At 40.9% G+C, this 16959-nt stretch overlaps 1 protein-coding gene across 1 annotated transcript in view; it reads right to left on the reverse strand.

Moving 5' to 3' along the window:
• The window catches only part of LOC111663538 (junctional adhesion molecule 3B-like), a 35933-nt gene that overhangs the window by 4214 nt on the left and 14760 nt on the right, over nucleotides 1-16959 (reverse strand). The window contains exons 2-8 of the mRNA XM_023417761.2: nucleotides 3424-3492; nucleotides 3213-3326; nucleotides 2977-3129; nucleotides 2139-2341; nucleotides 702-801; nucleotides 440-569; nucleotides 268-322 (exon numbers count right to left, since the gene is read on the reverse strand). Of these exons, the coding sequence (XP_023273529.1) occupies nucleotides 268-322; nucleotides 440-569; nucleotides 702-801; nucleotides 2139-2341; nucleotides 2977-3129; nucleotides 3213-3326; nucleotides 3424-3492 (824 nt within the window). The remainder of the gene's footprint in view (nucleotides 1-267; nucleotides 323-439; nucleotides 570-701; nucleotides 802-2138; nucleotides 2342-2976; nucleotides 3130-3212; nucleotides 3327-3423; nucleotides 3493-16959) is intronic.

Here is a 16959-nt window from a genome sequence, read left to right on the forward strand (position 1 = left end):
CTCCCATGTTTTCAACATCAGAGACAGATTTTAAACTCACAAAAAAGGGTGAATCATCAGTATATGTGGACCGTGTGAGGCTCATCAAAGGTGGTTTTCTTTAAGGCCTGTTTACTGTAATATATATACTTTGTATTACTTCTGACCATATGTATATTTTTAGGCTGATTTCCCAGCAGAGAGACTTGAACACCTTCAGTTTCAAAATAAGCTTTAAAACCTTTTTATAGTATCATTTATAAATACTATAGGCATCCGTCTACAAACCTCATCTTCCGTCCTGACGTAGTCCACCCCGTCTCCTTTAGCTGGAACTTTGTAACTGAAGGACACAAAACACATCATGGTTTTATGGATGACAGGTTGAAATGGTGCAGGTTAGATGAGGATACATGTATGTGTTGATTATTTGAACAGAATGGGGGATTTGGTGTCTTACTTGTTCCCCGTCTGTTTTTGGCTGGAGAAGTAGCCTCGCTTGTACGCACAGCAGATGCCCACTGTTATACACAGGAGCACCACGACCACCACCAGCACTCCCAGTATGATCCCCACCACATCAATATCATCTGTGGAGTCCAAGTGAGAGTGTAGAAATTAAACACTGACATTTTTTTTTTGTGACACAAAACTGACTCAGCTCTGATTATCTAGTTCATCATCACATATTCATCCAAACATTGTATCTGTTACACACTTACACACTTCCATCTTCTGGGGTGCACACTCAGAGTATCCTGCATCGTTCTTCGCTCGACAGAAATAGTCCCCTGCATCTTCTTTTCTGACTGCGTTGAACTTCTGCATGAGAGGAATCACAAACCAATTAAATCTTATACCATCAGTTTGTGTTTAATCAACAGCTGTTTATATCTATGATATCTATATCTATTACAATTTGTATGAATTATATTCTACATTATATTAAATCAGTATAAAGAGGCTAAATACTGGAGTGTCATCGTGGAAGGAAACTAGAGTCCTGTTACTGTGAGTAGAGACAGAGTGACATTCATACCAGATTTACACTCATTGTGATAAGAGACAAAATGTCAGTGGATTTAAATATAAAGAACTGAAAAGAATTAAATCAGTGCTGTCTGTTCCTGATAAAATAGAGAACAAACGAGCTAAAGGAAGACGGGACGTACATACTGTCTACAGCTTAACTTGACGCAGGATGTAAAAATGAACCCTGTTGTAGTGCTGTGAGTCTTTGAGGCAACATACCAGAGCAGCTTGTGGTGCTATATTACACTAACCTTTTAAAAACTACATAAAACAGTGGGTACTCTGTTTCTCTGTGCAATGGCATTCAAACTTGCTGCACTCACTCTTGTGGGCTTTCAGAAATATTCATAAAATAAATAGTAATAAGTCATTAACTGAATAAGTCATATTTTAATGAATGAAATTGTTATTTTTGTTGTTATTTTCTTTTTCTTTTCCCTCATTTTTTATGTGTATATACAGTAATGTATAAGAAAGTGTAGCTTTTTTATGTTCAAGCTAAAATATATTTCTTTTATTTTTTTTCTCCTTTAAACCTGCAAATTCTATCTTCTTCATATCTTGGAAGAAAGAAAGATTTATAAAACAATAACAAGAAAAAACTTGATAAACAAGAAATTCTTTTGCATAATTTCCAAAATAATGCAAACTAATCTAATACAAAATAATAATACATTTTACAAATTCCACTGTCTACATCAGCTGTTGGTCATTTTTGTTCAGAGCAGAGTGATCACTGAGGTATCTGTGATAAGTCTAAAAATAGGCCTAACAGCCGAAACCAGAAAGTACAGGAGAAAAAAAACATCCTCTAAACCTCATTGTAACTAACTTTGTAAGACAAACACCAACACTGTAGTTTGCTGTAACATCTTAGAGGGCAGCGTGAAGGCTTACAGCAGAGTGTTGCAGGCGGAGCAGATCGCGCCGTGCTGGAAAGCAGGCGAGAATTGAGGAATGTGCAAACGAGGACAGCAGATTCCCCTCGTGGCTCAAGCCCTCTCGCACCATCAACTGTCTCCCCAAAATATCCGCCCCCACCCCTGGGCGTTGGGCCACCATCCCTCCTGCCCCACCCTTGCCGCTCATGCGTGTCCTTGTCGAAAGACATGCGCACACATACTAACCAGCGTCCCTGTTTCTGCGTCAAGCGTGTACGAGGAGTTGAAGAACTTGAGGCTGGTCTTGGGGTCGTCGGGAACCTCCTCCCTGTTCTTGAACCACTGGTACTCAGACTTGGGGAAGCCCTCCTCTTCCACGCAGCTCAGCTCAGCTGACTTCCCAAAAGGCACCGATTTCGGGACGCTGCATTTTGGCACCACTGGCTTCACTGGGTTGACACAAAACATATGATCACAGTCACTGTACTGAGTCTTCATGGAGAGCTTTACAGTTTTGATATTCGCCGAGCATCACTGAGATAGCAAACTGACACCATACTGCTCGGCCTATCATTGACTCTGATGCTTTAAAAAACAATGTCACCCTGACCCTGTATGGTTCACTGGACTGCCTGCATTGACAGGACCCAATGGGTACACGATTTTTGACCTGTGCCAAAAAACGCCACCAAAACACGCGCCTGCTTTCTTTAGAACTGCAATTCAGAGCAGATGCAGTTTCAGAGGTTTCCTCTTATAGCCCAGAACACGCCTTTGCAGCTGGGCAGGTCTGGTCATAACGCATCCTCGTATGTATGCCAAAGGGTTGGTGCGACCTACAGCACGGTTTCATCTTACAGCATCTAAAGTGTGAATCACTAAGCAAGGTCTCTCTTTTAAGGGCACAATAACAGCCTGTTTTCCACATTTAGATGGACCTTTATCATATTTTGATATCCTCCATTTGACTCTGCATGAAACATAGGCACACACACACACACACACACACACACACACACACACACACACACACACACACACACACACACACAGATTAACTGATGATGTAAATAAGTCAGAGTACCTCTTACAACAAGGTCAATCACAATCTCATCAAATGACTTGTGGTCATCAGCAGCAGTGACCTCACAACGATATTTTGCTGTGTCCGATCTTGTGGCATTGGTAATCAGTAACGTGGCAGGTTCTCTGATCACCGCTCTGTTCTCGAGGTCACCTGAAGAAACACATGTTCAACAAGGTCAGTAATACATGTGGAAGAGATTGACATGTAACATGTGTGTGCAGCTTCAACATTACCTGAGATCTTCTTGTCAAAGTATACATAACTTGGTCCGTCGTTAGTTATCTTCTTCCATTCGATTCTGGGATTGGTTGTAGTAATGGACTCAATCATACACGATAACTCGATTTCTGCAGGGTGGAGAAAAGATCAGAGCGGTGACGAGAAATTTGTTCAAGACTGATGTGACACAGACAAAGTGTGGGGTATTTGTTCATCAGCTCTTACTGTCAAACTCATCGGTCCACGGTGAGTTGTTGTTCGTTTTCAGCACCACTGCCAACACACTTAAGTAGCCTGCAAAACAAGAGAGAGGAGGCGGTACAACATTAGACTCTCCAGAGCATACATTTCCATGATACACTGATGATCTCATGCTAAATGCACAATACCAACTGACAGCCTCTGATGTGCTATGCTTGTTTTAATACCCTCCTTGGGGGTGTTTGTACCCCATTCACTCGTCTTTAATTTCACAAACACAATTTAAGTGAACACAAATGTCAATCCCACATCAGTGTGATGGTCTTAGCATCCCAGCCTTGTTCTCTTAGTGTCCATTTTTAGTTGTGTTGGTCAAACCATTGTGTGTGTGTGTGTGTGTGTGTGTGTGTGTGTGTGAGATGAGGGTAGGGGTGCTGTTTCTATGCACAGTGGATAATTGCGCAGGGAGGCATGTGCCCTTTTCAGGGCAAGCTCACCATGCCAGTAGTTCAACCGCCTGCCGAGCCCTTCTCTCTCTCTCTCTCTCTCTCCCTCTCTCTCTCTCTCTCTCTCTCTCTCTCTGTCCCTCCCTCCCTTTCTCTGGGCCTGATGCTGTTGCCCATGTGGGACTAATGGTGCAAAAGCACCCTGGAAAGATCTGTGTTGGTATGTGGTGGAGGGATAGGGCCTTGGGAGGGGGCACTGCTGAATCATCCTGACAGCCTATGGTCCACAAACACATCCACACAAAGTCACTTCCACATGAATGTTAACGAGGGAACAGGCTCATGAACACTTCCACAGACATAAAGCGATGGTCTGGCTTTCAGTTTCAGGATCACTGACTGAAAATCTGTGGAGGGCTTAATCTCCATTTCTACAACCTCTGCTGCTGCTAACTGAACCTTCAAAATAAAAGGAGTAGCAGGAAATGAACATATGAGTTATAACTGTTGTCCTGTATTCTTTTTTACTGACTATACACACGTTTATTTTCACATTTCACAAGTCATGATACATCTCAGTGGTCCATTAGAAAGCTGTTTTAACATCAAGGTTACCTGGACTACGATAAAGTGTATTTTCCCATATTTGCAGTAGTTTTGTGGTGTCACCACAATCAGATGGTGACATATTGGCTTATTAGTAACATAGATGGATTACTGAAAGAGCCTACAAGTAGCAGGCCCAGGGCCCCCGGAGCAGATCCTCTGCACAAAGAGATCCTAAATGCTAACGCTTCTTGTTGGAAAGTCAATCAAATGACAACAGAAACAATTAACAACCACAAAGAGACAATAAATTACCAAAAAGACAAACAAACTGAAAACAAAGACATACAAAAAAATTCTGCCCCCATTTGGTTCCCCTATTCAAAAGTTTCTGAATAGCCCCTGAATGGTGCGTACAGTATGTGGGTGTGGTCTGCTCACTAATTAAGTGGTGGAGGTGGTGTTGGCGGCTCTCATTCAAAGAAACAGGGATAACCTGACCTCCACCAACTGTCATCTGGACCCACAGCAGTGTCTAGGGTCACCTGCTAAAGTAGACAGGGTAAGCTGATTAGCCCACAGTCTTTCTGGAGATCATGACAAGACGACAGCTTGTTTTTAGCTGCTGCTGCTGAGAGTAACAACGATGCATGGTCAAAAGTAGGTCATAATTACATCTGACAATAAGAGATCTACTGTTAGTGGCACAGTGGAAATACTAAGTAAATCTGCAGAGCCAGGCCTCCATCATATGCTCATCATGTTCAATTTTAAACTAAACCAGAGATGAAGTTTTACCAGACGCCACTCCCAATGCTGACAAATAAAACTGACAAAGATAGAAGAAAATCATTGTTTCAAGCAGCCGTCTATGCAGACATCTTCCCTGCCGAAAAGTCTGCGAGCAAGACTCTGGATCCAGAACAGTTCCAGGGTGCTGCTCTGTGGCTGACCCTGACCTCGCGGGGGGCTAAATAAATACATAAATAAATAAGTCAACAGATATTTTCCCTATAGGGATCAAGAGTATTGTAGCACCATATTTGAAGCTACTTAGAGCTCAGCAGCACAACAGCTGAGGACGACAGTGAAATGTTAAACAATTTTAGCTTTGCATCTCAAGGAGAAATTTATTCTGCACTGAGCTACAGCAGCAGAGACACGTTTTTGGATAAAGTTTAGTTTTACAGCACTAAACAAAAAAGTAAAAAAAAAAGAAAAAAAAAATTAGAAATATAGTGTTTTTTAAGTGAGAACTTTAACAAAGAATTGCAGAGGAGCTGGGAGGAGAGTCTGCACTGTCTGCCACCTCTTTAGCTTCCTCTCCACGGCACTACATGCTGAAAGTCACACAGAGTTCTGGCAGATTTAAAAGCTGTGTAGAGGAGAAATGCTTTTTGCTTCTCGTATTGTAGCGACAGTTTTGTACAAATGTGAGCTGTCTACTGATGAAAAGAGGCTGAATGACAATCTTTACAGTGAAATGTAGGAATATGACTGAATCCATGTTTACCTGATCTTCAGTGAAAATCCTGTAAGTTCACTTAATTCACACATGTACAAATATGCTATTTTTACTGTTTCTGACAAAAGTTTGTGTATGTGAGGCATTTCACTGCTTACTTGTGGGTTTAAGTTTCAATTGCACTGCATGTACTGTGTAACTTAATACCAAATCTAACTAGGCCACGTATGCCAAGAGTCCAAAATATCAGAATATGTTGTGCTGAAATAGAATCTAAAACTGATAATAAATTATTCCACATGATTAATTTAGTTCCAAAACTTTCCATTAAATGAAGCCCTCAGTTTCATCTTTGGTCTGACGGAGCAAACAGAGTTTACCCGCCGTCCCTGTGCTCCTTCTTAACTCCGAGAGTATTAGTGCAGATTAGGTGCCTAAGTGAGCTTGACGTAGAGATAAAAAGCTTGAGAGGTCTTCCGTGGAAACAGCTGTCCAGGAAAGACATGAAACCCCCACTCAAAAGGACTGGCCAGTGAGGTTCTTTTATACTTTACCTCAAGCTAATAAACAGGAAGAACAGAGCAGTGATGACTTCTGAAATAAAATAATGTTCATCAGTGATGTTACAGAAAAACTACTCAGTATTTTAGAGAGAAACATTGAATGCTGCACAGTATTACAATAGACTGTATATACTTCACACAAACTCTGCACTCCAGTGTTACAGGAGACACCTGTACGGTTTAACTGACCCTGTCTCACATATGAAGTGAATATTTTTGAAAATGTCCATTTTCAAGAACCATTCATTGTCTTTTTACACTGTTTAACACACGCCTTCAGTCATTTGTGGAACTAATTTTCCAACTATACAAACAATTTATGTTTGTGTTACTTCATTCTATTCTCCTCTGTTTTATGATGATTTGTTTTTCTTTTGTTTTAATTGTTGTTTTAATCGCATTTTTGCTTTCTCCTAAATACTTTGTAACTTTGTTAATAAAATTGCTAATATTATCATTATTATTATGATTATTATTATTATTGTTACAAGTATACGATTTATTGATTAGGCAAACCAAAGGAAATTAATGGACAAGTGTTCTTATAATCAATTAATTGTTTGAGAATTTTTTCAAGCTTAAATATAATAAATAACATGTGCTTGTTCCAGCTTCTGAAATGTGAATATTTGCTGCCTCTTATGGTTTAATTATCTGTTGTCTGGACAAAACAAGGAATGAGATTGAGATAAGCACTTTTCATGATTTTGTGACACTTTAAAAACAAAACAATCAACTGATTAACTAAGAAAATAACTGCCAGATCAATCAATTAATGAAAACAATTGTTAGTTGCAGACCAAGTAATTTGCAGTCTTTCAAGAAGTCTTACATTCAATTAAATTTGTGTGAACTTAGCAACAACCAAACAAAGAAGATACAACTTTGGGCGTTCATGATAAAACCAATGGCTTCCTAAATATTTCAGCAATCCATTTAACAACTGCTTCCTCCTGGGTTTCCTTTCAGCACAGGTTGCGTCTGTGAAACAACAAGAAACAGCTGGACCGTCCAGTGTCAAGTATCTGAGCTTGGTGAAAGCTCGGGAAGTGCTGACTGTGTGTTATGAGAGCGGTGTTTCCCATCTCTCCTCCAGTCCGTCTGACACATCCTTCCCTGATCATGTCCTACTCATCCCGTCTGCGTTCCCGTCTCCTTGAATAGCCTTAGAGGTCTCGCCCTTATCTCCTGCACCAACGGAGTCGGTGATAACTACATGTGATTACTTTTATTAGTGTGTCTCACACGCTAGAGCAAAGCAGAGCGCGAGCGGGTCTGTGTGTAAAATGTGTGATGTAGAATCTTAGCACCATGCAGGTGCTCAGTGACCTACATATTCCATCATTTTCTTTTCTCTGTTTCCTTTTTCCTTCTTGGTTGGACACAGCTGTGTGAGATCTGGCAATCTGCAAATCTGCATCAAAGTTTTTTTTTTTAATCTTCCTTACTGCCCCCATGATGGGAGCAGGGTTTTCTCTGTAATCTTAGTGTAATGCCCTCATAAACCCCCCAGGTTTTACATCGCTGAATAATACAATAAGCACAGAGGAGCTGGGTATTTCTTGATGCCTGCACTGTGTAATGAATCCCTCCTTTTTTTTCTGTTGTTTCCCCTGGGACGCCGCACTTGTTTCCTCTACCGCTGCTCGGTGAATCCAGAGAGGTGAGGCTGGTATCATAAATAGAAAGGTTCAATTAAGCAACCGGTGATATTCCCTGTGGATCATCTCTGCCTCGTGCCTGTGGAGAATATTCCCACGCCCTTTGGAAGCTCAGACATCAAAGTACACACACCCAGTTTCACTAACTATCAAACAGTTGCTGTTTGGAAACTCTTCACGTATCCAAGTGCTGCTTGAGATGCACAGAACCTCTGAGCCGAGTCTGTAAATAAACAAGATGTTGATGTGGATGACCATTAGGCTGCTAATATTATTTTATTATATATTTTATAAAATGAATTACCTTATTAATTTTGATCTGCTAGATTCATGAAGTGCAGAGTAGGAAACTAATTTTCTTCCCTTGTCTAGCAGAAATCTGACATCTGCTCCCAGACATCTCCATCTTCCATATATTTCTTCTATAAAAATGACAGGAACGCATTGTTTGTGTCACGTGCTTCCTGTGCTACATTAAGGACATCAAATAGCAGCAGTAGCTTTAACACCTTTCCACAGGCAATGTAGAATGAACATGTGCATCCAAACACACGTGTAGAGTCAGGCGCATGAATATGAGAACATACAGTACACGCAGCTAATGTTACATGAATAACATGGCCTAGATACCCCCTGATATGCATTCAGCACAGTGTTTCCAATTTAAACATCGGCAAACAAGCAAACCAAGGAAGCAAACAATGACGAGACTGGTGAGGAGCGAGGGCACGTTCTGTCACTGTGCTAAGGGAGACTCAACTGGGCCCATCGGTTCATCATTCTCCAATTATCCCAGAAAAGTACATAAACACGTCACCCTGTGCTGCTTGTTCTCTCCACCGCCTCTGAATAAAGCGACTTGAGTAAGAAAAAAACAACAAATATGTTCATCATCACATCAAAAGCTGAGAAAAGTCAACAGGAAAACATCCAGCAAGCAAATAAACAGGTAATTAGCAATGTAAATCTGTGAGACTCACACTAATCTAATGAGGACTATTCACAAGTCCACAACAAGGTCCAGACCAGTGTCAAAGAGTCAGCGTGCACATCTTTACAAATACACGTTAATACTTTTTAGTTCTTTTTGATAACATAATCTGATTGTTTCTATTTACTGACATTTAATAATATTACTGTAAATGTGCTGGTTAGATAAACAGCCAGTTTTCACAGTTTATTTCACACATACATGTTGGGCTACAACAGGACAGAATGCATTTCTTCTTTACAAATACTAGAGTGCATTATCTTCAGTTTGATATAGGACTGAAACTTACAATTATTTTTATCATTTCATACCCAATCAGATTGTTTTGGCAATTAATACATTTATGACCTGAGTCCAAAAAAATGTCAGAATATAGTGAAAATTGTGTCCAAGGTGACATGTACAAGTTAATTCCAAATCCAGAGGATTTACAAACCTCTCCAAACTGAAATCAGTGTTTGGTATTTTGCTTTGAAATAAATGTTTTGTTTTCTGTTTGTGGATAGACTAATTGATTAAGCCTGGGACAAACCAGGTATAAAGACTATTTCAACCAACTTGCACTGATTTAAAAAAAAGTCTTTTTAAGGTTGGGAAGGAGCATAAACCTCGCAACTGACTAAATACACTAGACAACAGACTAAAACACTGTTCAGTAACCTCTGGAGCTCTGAAGGTAGATGACCCTGCAAATTCTGTGAGAGCACCAACTATCGCGTGCTCTTGAACCAAAACAAACATGGACGGCAGCCAGCAGCTTATGCTGTTGATATGCAGCGACACTTGTGCTGAAAAGGCCAAAAAAGGAAGAAAAAAGCTCAGCGTTTGGGTGAGATTCTGGATGGAGAGGTGTGGAGGCCCTCCCGAGGGAAATGGAGCTGAGTGTAAAACGACTTCGGGTTAGGTGAAGCTGCTTATCTACCAGTGTCACATCATCAGTCTAGGATGTCAGTTGCAAATATCAAATATGTTCAGAAAAAAATCACTGTCAGTGACTGGATCTGAAGACTTTAGATTAGGAACTTTACATATCACACTGTATGATTTTATCTGAAGACTGTCAACAAGAGCTGAACCAGAGTGGAACAGACCCGGTCCAACCTCCAAATCATGTTTATAATTGACTCAACAGTCGTAATGTGTGTCCACGCCTTTTGTTTCAGCTCTTCTTTAATATGTTTTCAGATACATTTTAAACTATTTAAGGACAATTAACAAGGGCAAAAATAATAAGGAATAATTGGATAATTATGCACAATTTCTTTTGGCAGAAGGCTGGAACTGACACACTCATTTAATGACCTTAGATCATTAGATCAGTCCTGCAAATAAAGCCCTATGAATGACTATGTGACTCAGCCCTGATAGCTGGATAAAGACCTGCCCTTCACAACTCATGCTGTGTGAAGAGGTTGCCAGGTCTCCTGTGGGGTGTCACTTGTGCATCCCCTTATGGAGTCTCCGCTTGCGTTTTCTCCTGAAAGCAAACAGAGGCGCTTTTAAAGGGTGTAAATGTTTATGTTCTCATACAAACTAGGTTACTGTTTTTGGCAGTTACACACACAACAGCTAAGTTGCACAAAAGTTCAACGTGAGCCCTGAGCAGAATCCGACCGAGCCAGGAGAGAGAGAGAGAGAGAGAGAGAGAGAGAGAGAGAGAGAGAGAGAGAGAGAGAGGGTGCTTTCCAAAGTGTTTTAAGGGAAGTGTCGGGAGAAACAAAATGTGCTTTGAGATTTAGAGAGTTGTGTCACAGTGATGTCGTCGTGAGGACAACGGAAATAAAAGTAAAAAAAACGTAAATAACTACTGCTGATAGTCAATGGTGATTGTTGTTTTACACAGAGACAATAAAATGATTATTCAGCGTAAAACAAATATATTACAATCTGGTGTCTACTAGCCCCTATGTAAAAGTTAAATATCACTTCAAGCCAAGTTACAAACAGAATAATACGATAGTAAATCTCTAGAGGTATGGGCCTTTAATTTTAGATCTTTAAATCATGTGCTGTAACACTGGGGCACTGACTGGAGGCAAATGAAAAGTTCAACAGCGTATTGCTGAAGCGCTCTCATGTCTTGCATGCTTTACCCCGAGGAGATGCTAATTTCCATTTGATAAAAGTCTATGATGTCAGCTGGGACACAAAGCCTGACAAATTAATTCATAAGAGCATCACATATTACCATAAGCTTCTTTCTGAGAGACGATTACAGCTAGATCCTAGACAAAGCATGCTGGTGCTCCAGTTCCCATAGCAATATTGGTGATATTTCCATAGTAACTGGATTCTCTTTTCTGACTTATTTGCTATTTCCCCTCCACCCCCACTGGTGACCAGAGCGAGACAGGATCCCACCTGTTTTGTTAGATGTGGGAGAAAGTGACTGAGCAGACCTCAGAAGTCTTCTTCCACGAAAATAGTAACCTCTTGACATGATGACAATGAGGGGGAGGTTTTAGGGCTGAGCGGGCAGGAGAATGACCCCAGGTTGTATTGTCACAGCTGTGGTCGTCCAACAGTGTCAGACTCTCCCCAGCCCCACGTGTATATTCAACTTTCTTCTTCCCACTCACACCTACTTTTACCTTCATGCTGTCAGTGTGTTATGAGCGTTCTCTAGACCTTGATTTGAGATTACCACAGAAGAACTACTCATGAGATCTCATAACATCAAACATGTTTCGATTTGTGGATGAGTAATCTTTTTGTTTGATTGACTGGGGAAATCACCTTCTACTGGCAGGAGAAAAACAATTTTTCATTACACACTGAAGCTTTCAACAACAGACTTTGTGTTGCTCTGAGCTTGAGCTGAACTGCAAATTTATCTAAGCCACAAACATAAGGCATTTTTTCCCTTCTTCTTCTGCTGCGGTCATGTTAGCAGTCTATATTCACTTTACTTGTTACATGACTAAAAGAGCCTGTGGGAGAGCTGTCAGTCTGAGTGGCAAACATGTTGAGAACACTCAAAAGGATGAATTTTAGGAAAATGTACATGTGGACAGGTTGAAACAAAGATAAGGCATACTGCATCAGACGCTCCTCAGCTGCTGAGCAAATGTCACCACATTTGAGCTCAATGGCTGGACCTGGAGCATGTCACTGAAGGAGCAGCAAACTGCAAGTCTATGTTAAATATGCAGCTATATTAAACCTACGTATAAATGTATCACATGCTGATCAGGGCTGGAGTTGTTCACTAAATTCATGGATTGCTACATACATTATGTTGGTATGTGGGTCATAGTTTGATCTGTTTCCTGTAAGAGCAGGAGAGCTAACAGCTCCCTGGGCTTCCTATTTCTTCCTATTTTTGTCTGAGTTGAATGGTAAACATACATCACTTTAAAAACTACTGGTCATATAATAGGATTATTAAATAATAATATAAAGGAATAGTTCAACATTTTGAGAAATGCACATATTCACTTTCTGGTGGAGAGTTAGATGAGAAGATTGATACCACTCTCATGTCTGTATGCTAAATATAAGGTCAGCAGCTGGTTAGCTTAGCTTAGACTTGAGACTTAAGAAACAGAAGGAAAGCCTGACTCTGCCTACCAGCACCTAACTAATTCACAAATTATATCTGCCTTGTTTAGTAGAGTGGTATCAATCTATTCATCTATCTCTCAGCAAGAAAGCGAATGTGTATATATCCCGAAATGTCGAACTATTCCTTGAACTCCTTTAACTTTGTTACTTCCAGCATGTAGGATGGATTAACTCTGTCACTCTTCCTGTGGCCATGTAACATTAACCTGGCAGAAGTATAATTTTCAGAGATGAAAGTGGTCAGGCTAAGGTTGTGCTCAGAATGCAAAGTGGTCATTATACAATAAGCCTTAACAAGCACGGGAGAAGAGTAAAGAGATGAAGATGAGCAGCAGGAGGGGGAGGTAAAGGATACATACTGTATATATATCTGCACACACACACACAGTGTACACATACTGCATGTCACAGTAAGAGCACCTGAGAATGGATGAAAACATACAAAATACAAGTCTAAATACAAAAAGCTAATTTATTGATTTTAAAGGCTGCATATAAATGAAATTACACTATGAAGATTTTCAGTTGAATTACGTCATCCTATTCACGTTTATCCTGAACTCAGGGTGATGTCCCAGACAAGCATTTTCCCAACAACCATTCTACTCATGATAAACTAATTTTGTCTGACTCAAAGTTGTATCCTGGTTTCAGGAGTTAATTCAAATGTGTCCTATCTTTTCCAGGTGTACTCAGCTTTCCCCACAAGGCCTCCTTGTGTATTCATTTATTCTGCATTTACATATGAGGCTGCTGTAGGCCCTGATCTGTGAGCCCGGTAAGGCCAGGGCCACCCATGTGCCTTACTGCTGGTGAGCCCTCTGATCTAGGCAGGGTCAAAGACTCGGCCTGAGCCAATGGGAGGATGGAGGGTAGCGGAGGAGCCGATGGTGTCACTGAATGCCTGGGAACCTGTCACTTTGTGTCAGTGTTAGCGTCTACATCTGGCCTGCTCTCACTCTGACCTCAAGCTAAGTACGACTAGCTCACAGGACTGGACCACAGAGGAGGAAAAGCAACTTTTAATCTTCCACCTTACACGCAGCTCCACTTGCCGCGATGCCAGTCACTGTGTTGAGCCATCACTTCACATCAGTGGACTCCACACTCACTGAATGGCTGTTTAGGAAACATGCACATTTAAAAATATTTAAATATTTCTCATTTAGACCTTTTATTTTTGTTGTATTGTAGACCTTGCTACAACAAGAAATTGCTGTTGGCACAAACAACATCTTTAAGACTTATTAAGTTGTACAGTACAGGGAGGTCAAAATGTAAATTATATTATTTTCCTGTCATTTCCTTGCGCATCATCACAAATCATTACATGATACATTTATTTTCTTTTAATTTTGCGATATTTGTTGCAGGCAAATATATATATATATATATATGTATAAAAAACATATATACAGCATTAATAATGCATTATGTTTCTTTCTATACAAACCCCACAGGCATGTTCATTTATATCAGTCATAAAGCAGATGGGTCATATGTGTCAGGCTATACAATAGACTCCAAATTATTGCAGAGTATCTTCCTCACCATGATGGACAACACAGCATAAAATAATCTTTGTATATTATACGATGTTATATAATCATAATTCCTTTAATCCACTTATTATTATATCACATGCTGCACCATAACTGATGCAGACACATTACACATAAATTTTATACTATACCAAAAGTGTCAAATGGACAATTGGTGTGCAAACACCTTCTAAACACAGGGCTCTTGTTCTTCCTCACATGCTGTCAAAGTTGTTCTCCACAATAAGGCATTTAGAAAGACCTGATATCCACTGAATGATCTACAACGATAATATTACTCATTCATCAAGTCATGTGAAGCATCTCAGCCCTCAGATAATCAGATCCTGGCTGCTGTATAAAAATAGTGCTGTTGTTTGGTATCACACTGCCTCTTCACATGGTCCCAGCAGCCGTGCATGCCAATGGAGACCTTTGTTTTGTGACACAGTTTCAGGCTGTAGGAGTGAATGAATGCTTAATTAAACAGACCAATAGTCCATGGGTATTGTGACTGAGGACACAATAACCATCAAACACACACAATGTGGAAACGCAGACCTAAGCCTATTGACCAAAAAAACCCAGTCACAAGACCCTCATGGAAAACTTGATACAGCACAGAGTTATATTTGAGATGCAGTGTAATTCCAGTATTGCACTCTGTGCTGAAAGACTGTGCCCCCTCCCTTGCCGCTCTCCGAACGTGAATTATTAGCAACATGACGATGTCTGTCAACTGTGCAATGATATTCATTTTGTTGTAAAAATATAAAACATTAAACATAACTAAAATGTCCAGTGGTGCCTTCACAACTCTTTTGTAAACACACTTGCTGCATAATTATTATCTTTTAAATATTAAAAGCAATACTCACTGTGTCAGTGGCAACATTAATAACAAGCACAGGGAGCGAGATAATAAACCTACAAGTGGTGATATAAGACAGATTTCTGTGCCAGTCTTAAAATTTCAGCTGCACTTCAGCGATGATAAGGACCATCACAGGTAATATCCTGCGAACAGGCTAGCATTCAAATGTCCAGCCTCTATTTATAGTGGCTGTCAGCACCAGCCACAGCCCCCGCTGTCTGCTAATTGGGATCCCTCCCAGGTAAGAAGTGTAAGCAGCGGTAGCTCTCCCTCGCCTTTCACAGACAGCCAGGGAATCCTTGACCATACTTCATGATGAAATAATTGGCTGCTCATTTTTCTAGCCCAGGTCAGCCTCTTGAGGGAGACAGTGAGAACGCCTTGTCAAAACAGATCGAAACATAAGGCCAAGAGGCTGAGCTGGCCTCCCCTGGCGCAGCATCTCTGTTATGCGAACAATCTGACATGCCACACATGTTGGATGTCCAGATGAATTGGGGAGCGCCATGGCGTCAGCTTAAAGGAGATCTAACAGGAAGGCGGGGATGAGGTTGGGGTGGGCTAATTCAACTCACAGCAACAGTTTTTTGGGATGTAGTAAGAGTAAAATCCCATACTTGAATTGGAGCTGCTACCACAAAAATCTGTGTTAAATCGCACCACAGTCAGTGCCAGAATTAGCTCCTCACCACACTCTGCACAGATGGCATCAGCGGCACTCATTGCAAATGCTTCACATTCTAGTCCAGACTGCCTGACCCCTTCCTTAATCCTAATTAGGAATGCAATTTCCACGCAGACCTTTTTGAAACATGATGAAAATAAACATTTGCATGGCCTCAGCTCTGGCTTGTGGGCAGTATTATTTCATGATTCTGAGAGTCCACTGATTGTGACGCCATTTTAAACTGATCACTGGAGCAGGGATTTATAAAGGACTATTGCTACTGTGCACTAACCTATATCCTCCCTGTGGGTCAACAATGAACTGGTCAGATAATAATGCATGGTGGTAAATCCCTGGATAACATTCTGCTGCCTGTCCCCTCTACCACACACACCGAAACCTCCCCCACCCAATGCACTTACACCAACACGCACACCCACACACGCACATGCACACACATTCGATTCTCAATAGAAATATTCACTCTTCCCATTAGCATGCCACAAAGGATTAACCAATAATTCCTCTACAACATATAAAGATATATACTCACATCTGAAGATATCAGGCTAATCTGGCTGCTGGGATATTAACGTGGGTATTTTTTTGACCAGCCAGCAGTTTCTTTACCTAATAATGCCCCATTTGGCCGGCACACTGACAGAGAGATATGGGGGGGCAGCTGAGCCACTCAGCCACAGCCTGCAGAGATAAGCGCTCATTGTTGAGGTCGTGGACGGTGAGCGTAGCTGACCACGATGAGCTAAGGCTCAACTGACAACTGAACAATAACACAACACCACACAGCAGAGACATGTTGACTTAACAGGTCCAAAAGGTTTAATCTGCCCCACTTCCTGCATGCTCCAAGGATGCCCGCTGTGGGGTGAAAAGAGCTGAACTGAAAGGGTGTTTTTTGCGACGCAGCCTTTAGGGACACACCATCTTTATACACAACTCTGCTAACTTTTATTTTTAGCTGTTTTCATGAGTTTTGTACTTTGCCCTGCACGCGTCTACAGCATGGGCAGGAGTTCAGTGTGTTTTGATGCCTCTGCCATGAAGAGTTGTCTCCTCTACGCTCATTGTAATGAAATGACACTAACCAACTATGCATGAATGCCAACAGACAAATGTAACAGTGCATTAAACACACACAACAAGGGTGTAGCCAAATGCACTCATGTCTTGGACTGTGTAGCTTCACATTTGTGGCACTCAGGAGCATAATGTGTGAGATGG

The sequence above is a fragment of the Seriola lalandi genome, unplaced genomic scaffold (genome assembly GCF_002814215.2).
Source record: "Seriola lalandi dorsalis isolate HSWRI2012SDOR001 ecotype SW California unplaced genomic scaffold, Sedor1 jcf7180002054577, whole genome shotgun sequence".
Taxonomy (NCBI): domain Eukaryota; kingdom Metazoa; phylum Chordata; class Actinopteri; order Carangiformes; family Carangidae; genus Seriola; species Seriola lalandi.